The sequence below is a fragment of the Pristiophorus japonicus genome, chromosome 16, assembly GCF_044704955.1.
Source record: "Pristiophorus japonicus isolate sPriJap1 chromosome 16, sPriJap1.hap1, whole genome shotgun sequence".
Lineage (NCBI taxonomy): Eukaryota > Metazoa > Chordata > Chondrichthyes > Pristiophoridae > Pristiophorus > Pristiophorus japonicus.
This window is the reverse complement of record NC_091992.1, coordinates 84,886,202-84,905,367: the sequence shown is the minus strand read 5'-3', so window position 1 is coordinate 84,905,367 and position 19,166 is coordinate 84,886,202. Positions and strand designations below refer to the sequence as shown.

General features: G+C 47.7%; 1 protein-coding gene across 1 annotated transcript in view; it reads left to right on the top strand.

The window, feature by feature from the left end:
* Positions 1 to 19,166, top strand: part of gsg1l2b (gsg1-like 2b) — a 177,410-nt gene that overhangs the window by 142,821 nt on the left and 15,423 nt on the right. The window contains exon 4 of the mRNA XM_070858165.1: positions 9,664 to 9,775. Coding sequence (XP_070714266.1) covers positions 9,664 to 9,775 — 112 coding nt within the window. The remainder of the gene's footprint in view (positions 1 to 9,663; positions 9,776 to 19,166) is intronic.

Here is a 19,166-nt window from a genome sequence, read left to right as displayed (position 1 = left end):
AGCACTGTGGGAGCACCTTCAGCACACAGACTGCAGCCGTTCATGAAGGCGGCTCACCACTACCTTCTCAAGGGCAATTAAGAATGGGCAATAAATGCAGGCCTTGCCAGCAATGCCCACATCCCATTAAAAAGCGGAGTGTTTATCTGCATAAAAAATGTTGTGTCCTTCTGCGAATGCGCATTGTGGACTCCGCCCCTTTTTGCGCATGCACGGTACGATATATGAGGAAGACGGAAGTGGGGCCGAAACGCGTGAAGCTGCTGCTCGAGCCTGAGCCTGCTACTGGGGCTTTTGGGTTATCTCCAGAACTTTTGACGAGAATATTGCTACAGGAACCTTTCTGTGGCCTTCTGAGAGAGAGAGGAGGGAGAGTGAGAGAGTGAGAGAGCGGGGAAGAGTGAGAGAGAGAGAGAGAGAGAGTGGGGGAGAGTGAGAGAGAGAGAGAGAGAGTGGGGGAGAGTGAGAGAGAAAGAGAGTGGGGGAGAGTGAGAGAGTGAGAGAGACTGGGGGAGAGTGAGAGAGAGTGGGGGAGAGTGAGAGAGAGAGAGAGAGAGAGAGAGTGGGGGAGAATGAGAGAGAGAGTGGGGGAGAGTGAGAGAGAAAGAGAGTGGGGGAGAGTGAGAGAGTGAGAGAGACTGGGGGAGAGTGAGAGAGAGAGAGAGAGAGAGAGAGTGGGGGAGAGTGAGAGAGAGAGAGAGTGGGGGAGAGTGAGAGAGTGAGAGAGTGAGAGAGACTGGGGGAGAGAGGGGCAGAGAGAGACTGGGAGGGGGCAGAGGGAGGGGAGGCAGAGAGAGAGATAGGGGACGGGGAGAGGGGATCAGAAGGGGGAGAGAGAAGGAACTCAGGGAGAGGAGGTCAGGAACTCGATGGGTGGGGGGGCACCGGGGAGGGGGGGGGGCAAAGAGCACGGAGAGCACAATGGGGATGGCAGAAGAACGTAATGCAGGTCTACAGGGAGGGGGTTGAGAGCAAGAACATGATTCACATGGTAAGATGGATCACGTTTTTCCAACCCCACCCCTTTTGCCCTCTCCTCACCCTACACCTGGAACAGTGATATATTTCCAAGTCAGGATGGTGTGTGACTCGGAGGGGAGCGTGGAGGTGCTGGTGTTCCCATGCGTCTGCTGCCCTTGTCCTTCTAGGTGGTAGAGGTCGCAGGTTTGGGAGGTGCTGCCGAAGGTGAGGTGCACTCGGCAGTATAACTTGGATCTGCCGACGGATCAGAGACCACAGAGCAGCAGCTTGGTCAGTGCTCAGTTAGCTGACCTCAGGTGGGCAGCAGTGGGGCAGTGGTGTCGGCCTTGGCTGCTATAGGCTAGGGAATGAGGAAGAAACTGAGCCAGGGTCCCTCTTTCCTGATGGTTATTTAGTGACCCCCGCCCACCCATGCTGAAATTCGTACAAGTGTGAATGCGAAGGGGGGATAGGGTTGGCACTGCTGCGATGTTTCCCATGCTCAAATGGTTTGCTGGCAATCACTGTCTGAGAGTCAATATGTCAAAGATGGTCATCCGGGTAAGTTGCCATAGGAACCAGACCCTAGCCAGACTAATCAACTCTAAGAGAGTAGGAGGGGAAAAACTTATCAAAATGAATGAGTTCCTGATCAATATGGAGACAGACTACAGAAAATATATATATAAAATATATACACACATAGATACAGAGCGATGCATATATACATATATACATACACACAAAGATACAGATATACAAGTACCTGCTTGCGTGCATGCACACACAGGTACAAATACACACTTACTCAGATATACATACTTATACACACACATAGCTACACATTCACACATACAGACAGACAAGCACACACACACACATATAATGGAAGCACTTGCAGCATTATCCAATTCACTCATGTCAGGCAATGACCATTTCTCGGATGAGACATCAAACCAAGGCCTCCATCTGCCCTCTCCGGTGGATGTAAAAGATCCCATGGCACGATTTTGAAGAAGAGCAGGGGAGTTATCCCCATTGTCCTGGCCAATATTTATCCCCCAATCAACATCACTAAAACAGATTATCTGGTCATTATCATATTGCTGTTTGTGGGAGCTTGCTGTGCACATATTGGCTACCGTGTTTCCCCACATTACAACAGTGACTACACTCCAAAAGTACTTCATTGGCTGTAAAGAACTTGGAGAAATAAGGTAGTCGCGAAAGGCGCTATATAAATGCAAGTCTTTTCACACAGATACAAAGTCATGTATGCGCACACGCACAGATACACATACAGACATACAAGTATATGCCAGTGTGATGCACACATAGGTACATAGACACACGCACTCAGATATACAGACATATACAGGACACACATTCACACATATTGTAACAGATGGACGCACACATTTAATGGAAGCACTTGTAGCAGTATCCAGTTCACCGGTGTCACATGGTGACCACTTCTCTTTCTCGTTAACTAAACATGACATTTCTCAGACAATGATTTCTAAGAAACTACCTTAGATAATAAGATTGAACCCATCAGGATTAAAGCCTTTACAGTCAGAGTCTTCCCCTGTATAAAAGGTTACCTCTACGTGTACACCATCAAAATAATAACTTGTATTCGTTTCCATGGAAGCCATTCAGCTAAGTGCTTAATAATATGGGTGATTTTCAGCTAAGTGTATAGTTCTGCAGTCGGAGCACACAGTTAATTACTGACTCCAGTCTCATTTTTTTTTCAAATGCTCGGAAGGATGAAATTACTCTCCTAGCTAACCCTGCTAAAATCATACATTCGGCAAACTGCTTCCATTCCTGGGGCATAAAATGCATCAAAAACTGTCCTGGTCGGCCCAAAGCTCCGGGCTTCCAATTAGTCGGCATATTGGGCTTTGGAGAGGACTTGCAGCAAATCTTTTTTAAAAGGTGCTGAAAGTCAGAAAGAAGGGACAAAATGAGGAAAAAGGTTTGAAAAGCTCAGAAGGTGAATGAATCGTAGTGCATCGAAATAGAACACAAAAAGAAGAATATTACACAGAATAGGAAAAAATAGGGAAAGAGTGAACAGTCTATAGAACATTTAGGGGGTCAATTGGGCCGAATTCTTTCGGCGCTAAAGTGGTGACCAATATGGGGTCTTAAGCTGCAATGACGGTTTAGCCCACGTTCAGTGCAAGACACCATTTTGGTAAAGGAGTTAAAGCATGTGCAAGGAACGGCCACCCGGAGGGTCATTAAGGGCTGATTGAGAATTAAATTGCCTGCTTGTGCTCATCCTGCGCATGGCATTTTGCTGGATAACACTTCATTTAACAACATCACCTAACAGCGACCAGCTGAACAGGAGTAAACATTCCATTCCTCAGAATTTTGAACGCTGTTTAAAGGTATATCACCTTTTACTGTTCACTTGCTGCTAGAGGTTTGAAGGGGACTTTCAGCAACATTCTGGCAACATTTATTCTGGAAATTCTCTGAGGACTTCAACTAAAATGTGTGGGTGCTGTGCTACTCTACCTTATAGGAGTCATCAGGAGGAAGAGAGCTCTTGCTCACTGGCACCTTGCTAGGGGTCCCCCTTTGTCTGCAGGAGGAATGGGAGGAAGACATGAGGCCGGTCAGAGCAGCACCAGTTGCTGCAGGAGAGAGGGACAGGTGGGCAAGGTGGACTGTTCCCACTTCCACGTGGGTACAGAACATCTCTCCTCCTCTGGACCTTCACCACCAGGACCTCCAGTGCCGCGTCCGAGAACCTGTGCACCCGCTCCTTCAGTCCCTGAGCCATCCTGCAACGTGCTGCTATGTGCCAGCCAGAGCACACCACATCCTCAGTGGAAGTGGGTGCGAGGAGCCCACATATACTGCCCCACAAAAATTGCGTCTAATTAGCACTTGAGTGCTAAACCTGCAGGTGTCTGATGTTGTGTCTCCTGGCAAGTTCAAATTAGAGTAATTGGCAATTAGTACCAAAATTGCATGCTAAAACCAGGCTTTCAAACAGACATCTCTTATTAGCACAGCACCCATTTAGTGCCTGTTAATACCCTTGCAAGAAAAATATCTCCTTTGCTTTTTAATTAAAATGGTGTTTGTCTTAGTTCTATCGAATGTCAAGTTAGTAAAGAATAACTTTGCTACTGTATTTATTTATTGATCAGTCTTTCAATGTCACAGCGAGTGCACTGAAAACCCATGAAACCATTCAGCCCAAGGAGACTGGCATTTCCCTCGACCTGCTGACAATCTGAAGGCTCGCTGTTAAAGAAATACCACAATAAAAACAGGAAATGCTGGAAGTACTCAGCAGGTCAGGCAGCATCAGTAGAGCGGGAAACAGAGTTAATGTTTCAGGTCGATGATCTTTTATCAGAACTGGAAGAAGTTAGAGATAGTATCCTCAAATTTGTTGTTCCCATTAACTGGATTACTGAAGGAAAATTAACATACGGGTGAGACAGATGATAACTGGAATAAATGCCCTTCATCTAATTTCTGTGGAAATCAAAAGCTTAGCTCACAAAGTAGGAGATTGGCATCAGCCTTGGCACAAACAGCCGATACCAGCCTCTTGCTGATTTCTGTCGGAGAAACATTCAGGATTGTGTTGGGCTTTCAATTTAATACCAGCCCAATGCACGAAGTGAACGCAGGAAGCCCTTATTATCTACAATACTTTCAATACTAAATACAGGGCACCCACCTCACATTTAGCCAGGGAGAATAAAGTTTGACTTGTGGTGAGTTGCTCCATTGACATTTTCACATAGAAATTACAGTAAGTTCCAGATGGGTTCACAAACGTGTCACAAACTGGGAATGTCAAAAGAATTATTGTGTCACAACGGAGTGTCTGATCAAAGCTGCAGCTACACTCGAGTTGTTTGTTGTCAATTTGCATTGCGCGCGCCATTAACAAGTGCAGAGGTATGTATTCTGATCATCTTTCAAAGTGATGAAGCCTAACCTTCTGACCATCTGGGCTGTCCATCAGCTTGGTACAAAACACCTGACGCAAATTGCCAGCTGATTTCTTTGGAAAAGGACAATTTGAAGCACTAATGGGACCCCAGGTAATGCAGAGATAGAATTCAGACAGTCTCATTACTAACCCTGGGTGACTGCACACAAACATAAATCCAGAAAGCTGTCGGTATTAACCCTGGGATGTCAGACATGAACTGAATTCATTTAGCGCCCAGCATTAATCCCAGGACTCTGCACTTGAATTGATCCCCAGGCTCAATATTAACCCTTAATGATCGCTGGTAAACTGGATTCAATCACATACTATGCAATCGATAGTTCTCAATATTAACCCATTGGAGATCACACAAAATGAAAAAAGCTGTACTCAGTCAGAAAGAACCTGCATTTATCCTTCTCCTTAGGCAGTGATGAGACCAGTGTGGGACCTACAGTCTTTGTCGCAGGTGGGGCAGATGGTGGTTGGAGGGAAGGGTGGGTGGGGTGATTGGCTTGTCCTTGAGCTGACCTTCTCCTGCATGCCGACCCCTTTGCGCCCCTCGGGGGAAAATTGGCCCACGGGACACAAGGCCGGCGTGGGGTGATGCCATCGACAGCTTCTCGATGGCTGTGGTGCCCCACAGCGGCCACCATCTTTTGTCTGTCAGCCTGAAAATGGCGACTGCTGGTGTGGCCAGCCAGCCAACATCTAGCCCGGCATGGCACCCCCCCTCTTGGGTGCCAGGCCGCTGGCTTGGCCGACACCCTCCCTGCTGGCCCAGTGGGAACCACTAAAGACACTGCAGAGTTCGCAGCCTTTTTAATAGAAGGGGTGGGATATTGTGAGGCGTCAGCATGACGCAGTCCGTCCGTGTCGCGCTATTGTGCTGAGCGTAGCTCTGAGTGTCACGCCCCGTGAGCACTCCGTTAGCGCAACAACAATTTTTTTGGGGGGGGCGTCAAAGAGCCCAAATCCATGGCGGTGCCTGCGTTTCCTGTGCTGGCGCTAAAAAAGCAACTCATTCGAATTGTGCGCTCCAAACCCAGCGCGGAGCACGGGGCAAATTCAACCTCTATGAACCCACAACCTTCTGACTCACAGGTGAGAGTTCTACCATTGAGCCACAATGGCTACTAGTATTAACCTATCAGAGGTCACACAATGAAATAGAGGCAGTGCCCAATATTAACCCATTGGAGGGCACACATAATGACCTGGATTTTGTGGTAGGAATAATGGTGAGACTACCCTTTATTAATTAATAAATTGGACAGCAACTTCTGGTGCCCACATATGTGCCGTGATACACAGAAATCCAGACATTGCTGTTCAATTTAACCTGCTCCTCCACACGCTTTGCTACTCCGATATCTCGCCAAGCGACTCGGCATTCACATAGATACAACGGCGTGAAGTTGGAGTACTTACCCACTAGATACCCACTAAATAGATTAGAGAACATTAGGATTTGTCCATTCAAGTGTAAGTGATCCGGGCCAATGAAATAGAGAGAGTGCTCAGTATTAACCCATCTCACACATGTAACTGAATCTAGGCAGGCTCAGTACGAACCAGAGCAGTATGTATTGCACAGATCCCGGTTGTAAACTCTTCATCATCAGCCACATATATCTTGAGGTATCCACTGATGCTAAAAGTATAAATGTGGCTGAAAGCAGTGGTCTGCATTTGTCCTTGGGCTGGCCAAACAATGTTGTTGTATTCTTCTTCTTTGCTCTTATACTCTTTCCGTATCTCTCTTCTTATCAAGCTCACTCTTCCCCACATAGCATTTTCTGTATTTCTCATTACTTCTGTGCAGCCTGTCTGTGGAATGTTCATTTGCTATTTGTGTCTGGAGTGAAATAGGAAGTACATGATACTTATGAAAACAAAGCTTTTCCTGCTAACATAATAGTGGCAAAAGCCTCCTGCTTCACCCAATGGTCCTACGAAGGGCTTTCACTATGAATCCTAGGACAATCCATCCTCAACACAACAACTTGTATTTATATAGCACCTTTCACATCCTCAGAATGTCCCAAAGTGCTTTAGAGGTAAAGAAGTACTTTTTGAAGTACTGTTGTAATGTAGGCAAATGAGTTGTGCACAGCAAGGTCCCATAAACAGCAATGAGATAAATTACAAAAAAATCTATTTCAGTGGTATTGGCTGAGAGATAAAAATTGACTGGGATACTGGCAGAATTCCCTTGCTCTTCTTTGACTACTGCATCGGATTTTTTATGTCCAGCTGAGCCTCGATTTAACGTCTCATTCAAATGGCACCTCAACAAGTGCACACTCCCTCACTAATACACTAGAATGTCAGGCTTGTTTATGCACTCAAGGCTCTGGAATAGCACTTGAACCCATCATTTTTTGACCCAGAGCTCAGTGCCCTACCCATTGAGCCACAGTTGCACCATATCTTGCCTTTGAAATAGAAAACCAACTTAAGGAGCTCCACAGAGGCATGCGGGAAAATGGACAGGACGGGGGAGGGATTTTTTTGGACTGGAGGAAATGACAAAGATAGACAGGAACAAGGTTATTTCAAGTCAAGGGTGAGAATTTTAACTTTTGAGGTGTTGAGGAACCAGGTGCCAATGCAGGTCAGCGAAGGCAGGGATGGTAGATAATCAGGACTTTGTGCTGGATATGATTCTCCAAAAGAAAGCAAGAGGATGCCAGGATTTCTCAGCACAGCCAGTAGTCATCGAAGATTGCAATTTCATGGAGATGAATCCCATTGACACTGAATGAATAGAGACAACCCTCATAATAACCCTGCGAACTCACAAAACTTACATTCAAGCAGCACTCAGTATCCTTCTCTTTGTAAAATGTAAAGCTTTACTCTAAAACAGTGCTGCTAACTGTAGATCTTGGGTGTGAGATGTGACTTAACATAGTTCACAGCAGCAGAAGAGTCCTTAATGTACTTTTCAGGGCACAGCCATGCGGCATGAATTAGATTTTTCTCTCTTGTCTCGTGTCCTCTTTCCCCTGCCTTTTATTTTTGGTCACGAAATTCGGTACCTCCCGTTTGGCGAGCAACGAGTTCCTGCACCAGGCGCGGAAGTCCCGCCCCGCGATCTATATTTCGGTTACCGCACCGAGAGCAAGAGGAGCGCAAAATATCACGCTGCACTCCCTCTCAGGGGTGGGAGCGGTGCGTAAACCCACGCCAAGTTCATAGACAGAGCCCTCCCCTTCATTGAAGGGGAGAGTCAAGCTGCCAACTCTGCAGGCGGGAAACAGGGCCATCGCTAGACCAGGGAGTGGGGTGCCGTGGCGGCTGCCTAGCAACACAAGTGGCACGGACTCCGCGATCAACGAGAAGGCCGCGGCCGGTAAGTCGGGCATTTTGTTTTCCTGTTGAGCCTCCCCTGTAATTTTCTCCCCACGAGCGGCCTGCAGCTCCCCGTGAAGCTGCCGCGGGCATTACCGAATTCCGGGTCGAAAACGGACCTCTGCGCTCGGTGATAACGTCGTCATCATTGGCACAGCGTCGCGGGACACTACCGCTAGGAGCGGGGCGATACCGATAGGAGCGGGGTGATACCGATAAGAGCGGGGGCGATACCGATAGGAGCGGGGCCCTACCAATAGGAGCGGGAAGCTACCAGTTACCACCGCCGCTGACTCCCGCGGAATTTCGTGGGAGTCAGGTGAAAGGTCGTTTGCTTCCCATTAGCATCCCCCTGGGTGTAAACTTCCCAAATGTTTCCCCCTCGGTCCTTTTTCTCTATCTCTTTACAACCTGCCTGTTGCCTCTTGCTTTCTGTCTCTGGAGGAAGCTCTCAGTCTTGGCTCTGGGAGAATGCGTTGGAACTGAAGCTGGGCTGGCTCACTGTTACCCTGATGTTTACGCATGAACTAATTCCAGGCCGTTGTCAGATTTAACACTAGGCAATCACTTTGGGCAGTCCTCTTGTGGGGGAATCTTGAACTAGGGGGCTTAATTTCACAATAAGGGTTCGCCCATTTAAAATGGAAAGGAGGATGAATTTCTTCTCTCAGAGGGTCGTAAATCTTTGTAATTCTCTACCCCAGAGAGCTGTGGAGGCTGGGTTTTGAATATATTTAAGATGGAAATAGACAGATTTTTGAATGATAAAGGAGCCAAGGGTTATGGGGAGCGGGCAGGGAAGTGGAGTTAAGGCCAGGATCAGATCAGCCATGATCTTATTGAATGGCGGAGCAGGCTCGAGGGGCCAAATGGCCGACTCCTGCTCCTATTTCTTATGTTCTTTATCACATGGATCCAGGCACTGCTCCATATTAATCCAGGGTAACTGCTGGTGAATTAACTCCCGGCATCTGTGCAGCATTACAATTGGTCAATCAGACGTAGTTCAATCCACACCGCTCCAGTACCATATCGGGGACACTGAAAATGAATTAGATCGAGGTAGTTCTCAGTATTAACCGAGTGAGATTGCAGTTGGACTGAATCCAGGCATCTGTCAGCATTAACAGTGGGAGATTACATACACAGATTGAATTCACGCTGCCATCTAACACTGTGAGACTACAGACGATCCAAATCTAGACAGTCCTCACTGTGAGACACTTCATTCTGATGAGAACTGGATGCACCTGCAATAAACAGAAAATGCTGTATGTTAAAGCCAGAATAAAAAATGACAGTGACTTACGACTTGGTGGTTTTGAGCTTTGCTTACTGTCCCACGTCCTTGTGGTTTGGTGTTGCAGGTCTCCTGGGTATGGTGGCCCACATGATGTATACAACCGTGTTTCAGATGACCGTTAACCTTGGCCCTGAAGACTGGAGGCCACAGACCTGGGATTATGGATGGTCGTACTGGTAAGTGGCATTGTGCAAACTGTTTTAAAAAATGACAATTCACATCCATTTGCCATGCAGTTAGAGTATGGCTGAATGTCAATTGTTGTATTGCATCAAGTGTACAGAACAGAAACAGGCCATTTGGTCTAACTGCTCCATGTCAGAGTCTTTATGGTCCACACAAGCCCCTCTTCATCGCACCCTATCAACGGTCTATTCCTTTCTTCCTCGTGTGTGTATCTATCTTTCCCTTAAATGTATCTACGCTGTTAGCCTCAACTATTCCATGTGGTAGCGAGCTCCACATTCCCCACTCTCTGGGTTATGTGCAGCACTCGCACACTGTATATTAGATATTTAAGTTCCAACTTTATCCCATTTACAAATCAAAAATTATATTTATTCCTTCACAGTTGACAAATTTATTCTCAGGGAATGTGCATATTTTCTTGATCATTAATCCCGGCACATACAGGGGAGTATAATGTGGTTCCAGTATTTTAAAGAGGGCTGCAAGAATGCTTGGGGGTATTGTTTCAGTAACTGATGAGCAGAAGATAGCAGAGACTTCATTCCAGACAGCTTTATTCACAACTGCCTACTGGCTGACTCCCTGCTGCCCAGCTCCCCCAGTGGGCTGGTGCTAACACATATACACAGCTCAATCTGTGCCCCAGATAGCAAGCTGGCTCTGTACTCAGAGTCAATAATTAAGCTAGCTCTAACTGCCGCTCCCGAACAATTGATGTCGCTACAGCTATATTTCTTTGTATCAGCTCTATTTCCTTTAAAATGAACAGTGAGCGGCAGGAGATTCCCCCAACAACATTTACTGTGTGCCAACTCGGTGATACGTCAGACTGCTGCAGTATTCTAACAGCTCTGGGACACAACAGCTCAAAGAATAGGGGAGAGAAGTACGGGGCCGAAATTGCCCCGGCCTGGATCTGCAGCGCATAATTCGAATTAGTGGGTCGAGCTGCGCCGGCGCTGGAAACGTCGGAACCAGCGCGGATTTGCTCTCTTTCGCAGGTCAAAATAGTGGGGGCGGTAACCGTGCCTTCTATTGGCGCTCCCGGGGCGCTCATGGCATGGTGCTTATTAGGGGAGTGCCAACCTGCCTGTTGGTGGCCCAGCCGAGCCAGCGCACGTCGTTGTCGAGCAGACTGAAAAGTCGGCGGGGTCAGAAAAGATGGCGGCCGCTGCACTACCACCTCCCCTTTAAGAGCAGCGGGGAGCCCCAGCCACCGCAGCCTCCCGCACCGAGAAGCTGTCGATGTCATTGCCCCTCAGAGACCTCGGTCCCGGGGGGGGTGGGTATTTTCCCCTGTGGGGCGCAAAGGTATCAACGTGGCGCAAACCACTCGGGGGCAATACTGGGGGTGGGGGGGCGCTCTATGCGCAGCGCGCGGGCAAAAACACTTCAGTGTACTCTTATCGCCGGCCGCCGGCACTTACTTGTCCTGCGCCGTAGCCCCGTAGTGCCAAGCAGATCATAGAGGAGTCGAATGGTGCTTGATGAGAGTGCACAGGACTTTCACTCTGTCTTGCATGCTGGGCTACTGCCCCAGTCTCACACTGCCCTGGTGACCCAGTGACAGCCACCAAAGGGCCATGCAGACTGCACAGCTGCACAGCAACCCCGCCGCCCCCCCCCACCCCCCCGACCTTTAATGGAAGGGGTGGGGTGTTGCAGTACCTCAGTGCCACACTACCACCACGGGACCGCCTCTGACGGAAGTGGAGTGCCGGAGACAGCGCTCCACTTCCTTCGAGGGGCTTAAGGCCCAAGACCGCTTCGAGGGCTTGATTTCCGGGCCGGGCAATAAAAGACCTGACCCCGGAAGCTTATCGCCCCCGATTAGGGTGCGGGACAATTTTGCCCCATGATCTTTTTATGAAGCCATGTTGGGTGTCCCCAATATGTCCCTCTCTATCCAAGTGTTCATATATTGCATCCTGAACTCACACATCTTACCGATTACTGATGTCAACCTAATGGGCCTATAGTTTCCCATAGTCTGTCTTAACATAGAAACATAGAAAATAGGTGCAGAAGTAGGCCATTCGGCCCTTCAAGCCTGCACCACCATTCAATATGATCATGGCTGGTAATGCAACTTCAGTACCCCACTCCTGCCTTCTCTCCATACCCCCTGATCCGTTTAGCCGTAAGGGCCACATCTAACTCCCTTTTGAATGATCTGGACTCAACAACTTTCTGTGGTAGAGAATTCTTGTCAGCTTTACGTCCAGCTTTCTGAAGTACAATAGTGCTTGGAATTTGCTGGGCAGATGTCAATAGATAAAGGCATGGTTGCACATAGTGAATGCCTCTCTCAGCTGGATACACAGGGCAGGGCGGGGGGGTGCGGGGGGAGGAGAGGAGGGAATGACTCTCCAGCAGAGACAGAGAGCTCCCTCTGCGGAGGATCATAGAAACATAGAAAATAGGTGCAGGAGTAGGCCATTCAACCCTTCGAGCCTGCACCACCATTCAATAAGATCATGGCTGATCATTCCCTCAGTACCCATTTCCTGCTTTTTCTCCATATCCCTTGATCCCCTTAGCCGTAAGGGCCATATATTGCTCCCTCTTGAATATATCCAATGAACTGGCATCAACAACTCTCTGTGGCAGGGAATTCCACAGGTTAACAACTCTCTGAGTGAAGAAGTTTCTCCTCATCTCAGTCCTAAATGGCCTACCCCTTATCCTATGTCCCCTGGTTCTGGACTTCCCCAACATCGGAAACATTCTTCCCGCATTTAACCTGTCCAGTCCCGTCAGAATCTTATGCGTTTCTATGAGATCCCTTCTCATCCTTCTAAACTCCAGTGAATAAAGGCCCAGTTGATCCAGTGTCTCCTCATATGACACTCCAGCCATCTCTGGAATTAGTCTGGTGAACCTTCGCTGCACTCCCTCAATAGCAAGAACGTTCTTCCTCAGATTAGGAGACCAAAACTGAACACAATATTCCAGGTGAGGCCTCACTAAGGCCCTGTACAACTGCAGTAAGACCTCCCTGCTCCTATACTCAAATCCCCTAGCTATGAACGCCAACATACCATTTGCCTTCTTCACCGCCTGCTGAACCTGCATGTCAACTTTCAATGACTGATGTATCATGACACCCAGGTCTCGCTGCACCTCCCCTTTTCCTAATCTGTCGCCATTCAGATAATATTCTGCCTTCGTGTTTTTGCCCCCAAAGTGGATAACCTCACATTTATCCACATTATACTGCATCTGCCATGCATTTGCCCACTCACCCAACTTGTCCAAGTCACCCTGCAGCCTCTTAACGTCCCCCTCACAGCTCACACCGCCACCCAGTTTAGTGTCATCTGAAAACTTGGAGATATTACACTCAATTCCTTCATCCAAATCGTTAATGTATATTGTAAAGAGCTGGGGTCCCAGCACTGAGCCCTACGGCACTCCATTAGTCACTGCCTGCCATTCTGAAAAGGACCCGTTTATCCCGACTCTCTGCTTCCCGTCTGCCAATCAGTTCTCTATCCACGTCAGCACATTCCCCCTATACCATGCGCTTTGGTACTAGTTACATCCTCAAAAAATTGCAGAAGATTCGTAAAGCAGATGATTTCCCTTTCATAATCCATGCTGACTTAACCGATCCTGTCACTGCTTTCCAAATGCGCTGCTATTTCATCCTTAATAATTGATTCCAACATTTTCCCCACTACTGATGTCAGGCTAACCGGTCTATAATTACCTGTTTTCTCTCTCCCTCCTTTTTTAAAAAGTGGTGTTACATTAGCTACCCTCCAATCCATAAGAACTGATCCAGAGTCGATAGACTGTTGGAAAATGATCACCAATGCATCCACTATTTCTAGGGCCACTTCCTTAAGTACTCTGGGATGCAGGCCCCGGGGATTTATCGGCCTTCAATCCCATCAATTTCCCGAACACAATTTCCCACCTAATAAGGATATCCTTCAGTTCCTCCTTCTCACTAGACCCACTGTCCCCTAGTGCATTCGGAAGGTTATTTGTGTCTTCCTTCGTGAAGGCAGAACCGAAGTATTTGTTCAATTTGTTCAATTGGTCCAATTTCTTTGTTCCCCATTATAAATTCACCTGAATCCGACTGCAAGGGACTTACGTTTGTCTTCACTAATCTTTTTCTCTTCACATATCTATAGAAGCTTTTGCAATCAGTTTTTATGTTCCCTGCAAGCTTCCTCTCGTACTTTATTTTCCCCCTCTTAATTAAACCCTTAGTTCTCCTCTGTTGAATTCTAAATTTCTCCCAGTCCTCAGGTTTGTTACTTTTTCTAGCCAATTTATATGCCTCTTCCTTGGTTTTAACACTATCCTTAATTTCCCTTGTTAGCCACTGTTGAGCCACCTTTCCAGTTTTATTTTTACTCCAGACAGGGATGTACAATTGCTGAAGTTCATCCATGTGATCTTTAAATGTTTGCCATTGCTTATCCACCGTCAACCCTTTAAGTATCCTTTGCCAGTCTATTCTAGCCAATTCACGCCTCATACCGTCGAAGTTACCTTTCCTTAAGTTCAGGATCCTAGTTTCCGAATTAACTGTGTCACTCTCCATCTTAATAAGGAATTCTACCATATTATGGTCATTCTTCCCCAAGGGGCCTCGCACCACAAGATTGCTAATTAGTCTCTTCTCACTACACATCACCCAGTCTAGGATGGCCAGCTCTCTAGTTGGTTCTTCGACATATTGGTTTAGAAAACCATCCCTAATACACTCCAGGAAATCCTCCTCCATCGCATTGCTACCAGTTTGGTTAGCCCAATCAATATGTAGATTAAAGTCACCCATTATAACTGCTGTACCTTTATTGCACACATCCCTTATTATTGTGATGCTGTCCCCAACCTCACTGTTTGGTGGCCTGTACACAACTCCCACTAGCATTTTCTGCCCTTGGTATTCTGCAGCTCCACCCATACCGATTCCACATCATCCAGGCTAATGTCCCTCCTTACTATTGCATTAATTTCCTCTTTAACCAGCAACGCCATCCCGCCTCCCTTTCCTCTCTGCCTAACCTTCCTAAAATGTTGAATATCCCTGGATGTTGAGTTCCCAGCCTTGGTCACCCTGGAGCCATGTCTCCGTGATGCCAATTGCATCATACCCGTTAACTGTTATCTGCGCAGTTAATTCGTCCACCTTATTCCAAATACTCCTCGCATTGAGGCACAGAGCCTTCAAGCTTGTCTTTTTAGCACACTTTGCCCCTCTAGAATTTTGCTGTAATGTGGCCCTTTTTGTTTTTTGCCTTGGATTTCTCTACCCTACACTTTTACTATTCTCCTTTCTATCTTTTGCTTCTGCCTCCATTTTATTTCCCTCTGTCTCCCTGCACATGTTCCCATCCCCCTGCCATGTTAGTTTAACTCCTCCCCAACAGCACCAGCAAACACTCCCCCTTGGACATTCGTTTCAGTCCTGCCCAGGTGCAGACCGTCCGGTTTGTACTGGTCCCATCTCCCCCAGAATCGGTTCCAATGTCCAAGGAATTTGAATCCCTCCCTTTTGCACCACTCCTCAAGCCATGTATTCATCTGGGCTATCCTGCGATTCCTGCTCTGATTAGCATGTGGCACTGGTAGCAATCCTGAGATTACTACCTTTGAGGTCCTACTTTTTAATTTAGCTCCTAGCTCCCTAAATTCGTCTCGTAGGACCTCATCCCGTTTTTTTACCCATATTGTTGGTACCTATGTGCACCACGACAACTCGCTGTTCACCCTCCCTTTTCAGAATGTCCTGCACCCGCTCCGAGACATCCTTGACCCTTGCACCAGGGAGGCAACGTACCATCCTGGAGTCTCGGTTGCGGCCGCAGAAACGCCTATCTATTGCCCTTACAATCGAATCCCCTATCACTATAGCTCTCCCACTCTTTTTCCTGCCCTGCTGTGCAGCAGAGCCACCCACGGTGCCATGAACTTGGCTGCTGCTGCCCTCCCTTGATGAGTCATCCCCCTCAACAGTACCCAAAGCGTTGTATCTGTTTTGCAAGGGGATGACCGCAGGGGACCCCTGCACTTCCTTCCTTGCACTGCTCTTCCTGTTGGTCTCCCATTTACTATCTGGCTGTGGACCCTTTACCTGCAGTGAGACCAATTCGCTAAACGTGCGATCAGCAGTGAACGCTCATCACGGTCCAGTCCACATACCTCGATATACTGAAACTTTGTATTAATTGTGCCTCTGGATGGTAAGCTCCAATCGTCTAGGAGTGAAGATTATTGAAGGTTCCAAGGGTTCAGTTTCTCACCTTCTGTAGTTGTCCAGCCCTATTTTCCTCCTTCCTCTATGTTTTCTGCAATCATTTTTTAATAATCTCTATTCACCTGGCTATTTGTGGTTACCCCGTGATCCCTGTTTCTGTTTGGGAACCTCAGGTCCTCTTTTGCTCCTCTGGCTCCGGTCTCGCATTTGTTCTCCTGGCTATGCTCGTTGACGGCTTGGTTCATAAAATCATAGAAAATTACAGCACAGAAGGATGCATTCAGCCCATCGTGTCCATGTCGGTCGAAAAAGAGGTACCCAGCCTAATTCCACCTTCCAGCACTAGGTCCGTAGCCCTGCAGGTTACGGCACTTTAAATGCACATCCAAGTACTTTTTAAATGTGGTGAGGGTTTCTGCCTCCACCACCCTTTCCGGCAGTGAGTTCCAGACCCCCACCACCCTCAGGGTGATTTTTTTTTTCCCTCATCTCCCCTCTACTTCTTCTACCAACTACTTTAAATCTATGCCCCCTGGTTATTGACCCCTCTGCTAAGGGAAATAGGTCCTTCCTATCCACTCTTATCTAGGCCCCTCATAATTTTATACACCTCAATAACTCTCCACTCAGCCTCCTCTGTTCCAAAGAAAACAACCCCAGCCTGTCCAATCTTTCTTCATAGCTAACATTTTCCAGTCCTGGCAACACGCTTGTAAATATCCTCTGCACCCACTCTAGTGCAATCACATCTTTTCTGTAATATGGTGACCAGAACTGTACACAGTACTCTAGCTGTGTTGTAAACAATTCTAGCATAACTTCCCTGCTCTTATATTCTATGCCTCGGCTAATAAAGGAAAGTATTCCATATGCCCTTTTAACCACCTTATTGACCTATGCTGCTACCTTTAAGGATCTGTGGACATGCACTCCAAGGTCCCTCTGTTCCTCCACATCACTCAGTATCCTCCCATTTTAATATGTCCTTACTATACAGTATAAATGCACACGAGGCCCATACTTGAGAGAAGGTCACTCTGTGACCAGTTAGCTTTATTACCAAGACCTCAGGAGACTGAAGGTGGGTGGAGCTTCCCCTTTTATACTGGAAAGTCCAGGTTAGGAGTGTCTCCCACAAGTTCACCCCCTGTGGTCAATGTTCTCAAGGTGTACAACTTAGGTCAGCTTATACATGGGTTACAATGATAGTTGAATACATGACATCACCTCCCCCCCAAAGTCTTATTGGGATCACAGGTTAAGTCTCTCTGGTGATTTACGCTCCCTTGTAGAGCGGCTGAGTTGGGGCTCCGGTTGTTGGGTGCTGGCCTGAGTGTCTGCTGTTTGCGGCAGATTTGTCCATTGATAAGTTTAACTACCAGAACCCTATTCCCCTCTTTGCCAATCACAGTGTCTGCAAGCCATTTGGGCCCTGCAGCGTAATTAAGGACAAAAACAGGGTCATTGACAGCAATACATCGCGCCCTCGCATTCCTGTCATGGTAGTCACATTGTGGCTGACGCCTGCTCTCAACAATTTCTTTCATAGTAGGGTGTATAAGGGATAACCTGGTTTTGAGTGTCCTTTTCATTAGCAGCTCTGTGGGTGGAACCCCTGTGAGCGAGTGTAGTCGGGATCTATTGGCCAACAGGAGGCGAGATAAGCGGCTTTGTAGGGAACCCCCTTGGATTCTGAGCATCCCCTGTTTGGTTATCTGCACTGCTCGTTCCACGTGGCCGTTTGAGGCCGGCTTGAACGGTGCCGTTCTGACATGGTTGATTCCATTGCATACCATGAAGTCCCAGAATTCAGTGCTTGTGAAGCACGGGCCATTGTAGCTGACCAAGACATTCGGTAGACCACGGGCGGCGAACATTGCCCGTAGACTTTCTACCGTGGCAGAGGATGTGCTTGAATTTAAAATGGCACACTCAATCCATTTCGGGTAGGCGTCTACTACAACCAAAAACATTTTTCCCATGACAGGACTTGCGTAGTCCACTAGGATGCGTGACCATGGCTTGGCGGGCCAGGACCAGGGGCTAAGGGGGGCTTCCCTGGGTGCGTTGCCCAGCTGAGCACACGTGTTGCACCTGCGAACACAAAGTTCCAGGTCTGCATCTATCCCTGGCCACCAAACGTGTGACCTGGCAGTTGTCTTCATCATGACAATGCCAGGATGCTCATTGTGAATTTCTGTGATAAACACCTCTCTGCCCTTCTGGGGCATGACTACTCGGTTTCCCCACAGTAGGCAATCGAGAGTTTATCCTTGCGCCTATGAAACGGTTTAAACTCCTCGGGGCATGCTCCGTATGTGGCTGCCCAGTCCCTATTCAGGTAACATTTCTTAACTAAAGACAGTAGCGTGTCTTTATTTGTCCAAACTTTAATCTGACGGGCTGTCACAGGTGAGCTTTCGCTTTCGAAAGCTTCAACAGCCATGACCATCTCAGCATCATGCTCAGTTGCCCCCTCAGTGGTGGCTAGTGGGAGCCTGCTGAGTGCATCGGCACAGTTTTCAGTGCCTGATCTGTGTGTAATTGTGTAGTCATAGGCGGATGACGTAAGTGCCCACCTCTGTATGCGGACCGATGCATTCGCATTGATGGCCTTGTTGTCGGCCAAAAGGGACGCTAGGCGTTTGTGATCTGTCTCCAGCTCAAATTTCCTTCCAAACAGGTACTGGTGCATTTTTTTTACTGCATATACACATGCTAGCGCTTCCTTTTCTACCATCCCGTAGCCCCTTTCTGCCTGGGACAGACTTCTGGAGGCATAAGCTACCGGCTGTAACTGACCATTGGCATTCACATGCTGCAACACACACCTGACCCCATAGAACGACGCATCTCACATTAAAACTAGTTTCTTACACGGGTCATATAACGTTAACAGTTTGTTGGAGCATAACAAATTGCGAGCTCTATCAAAAGCCCTTTCCTGGTTGTCCCCCCAGACCCAATCGCAACCTTTGCGTAGGACCACATGTAGCGGCTCTAACAGCGTGCTCAATTTGGGAAGAAAGTTGCCAAAATAGTTCAGGAGCCCCAGGAACGAACGCAGCTCCATCGTGTTACGGGGTCTGGGTGCTCTCTGGATCACTTCCGTTTTGGACGCAGTAGGTCTGATTCCATCTGCTGCTACCCTCCTCCCC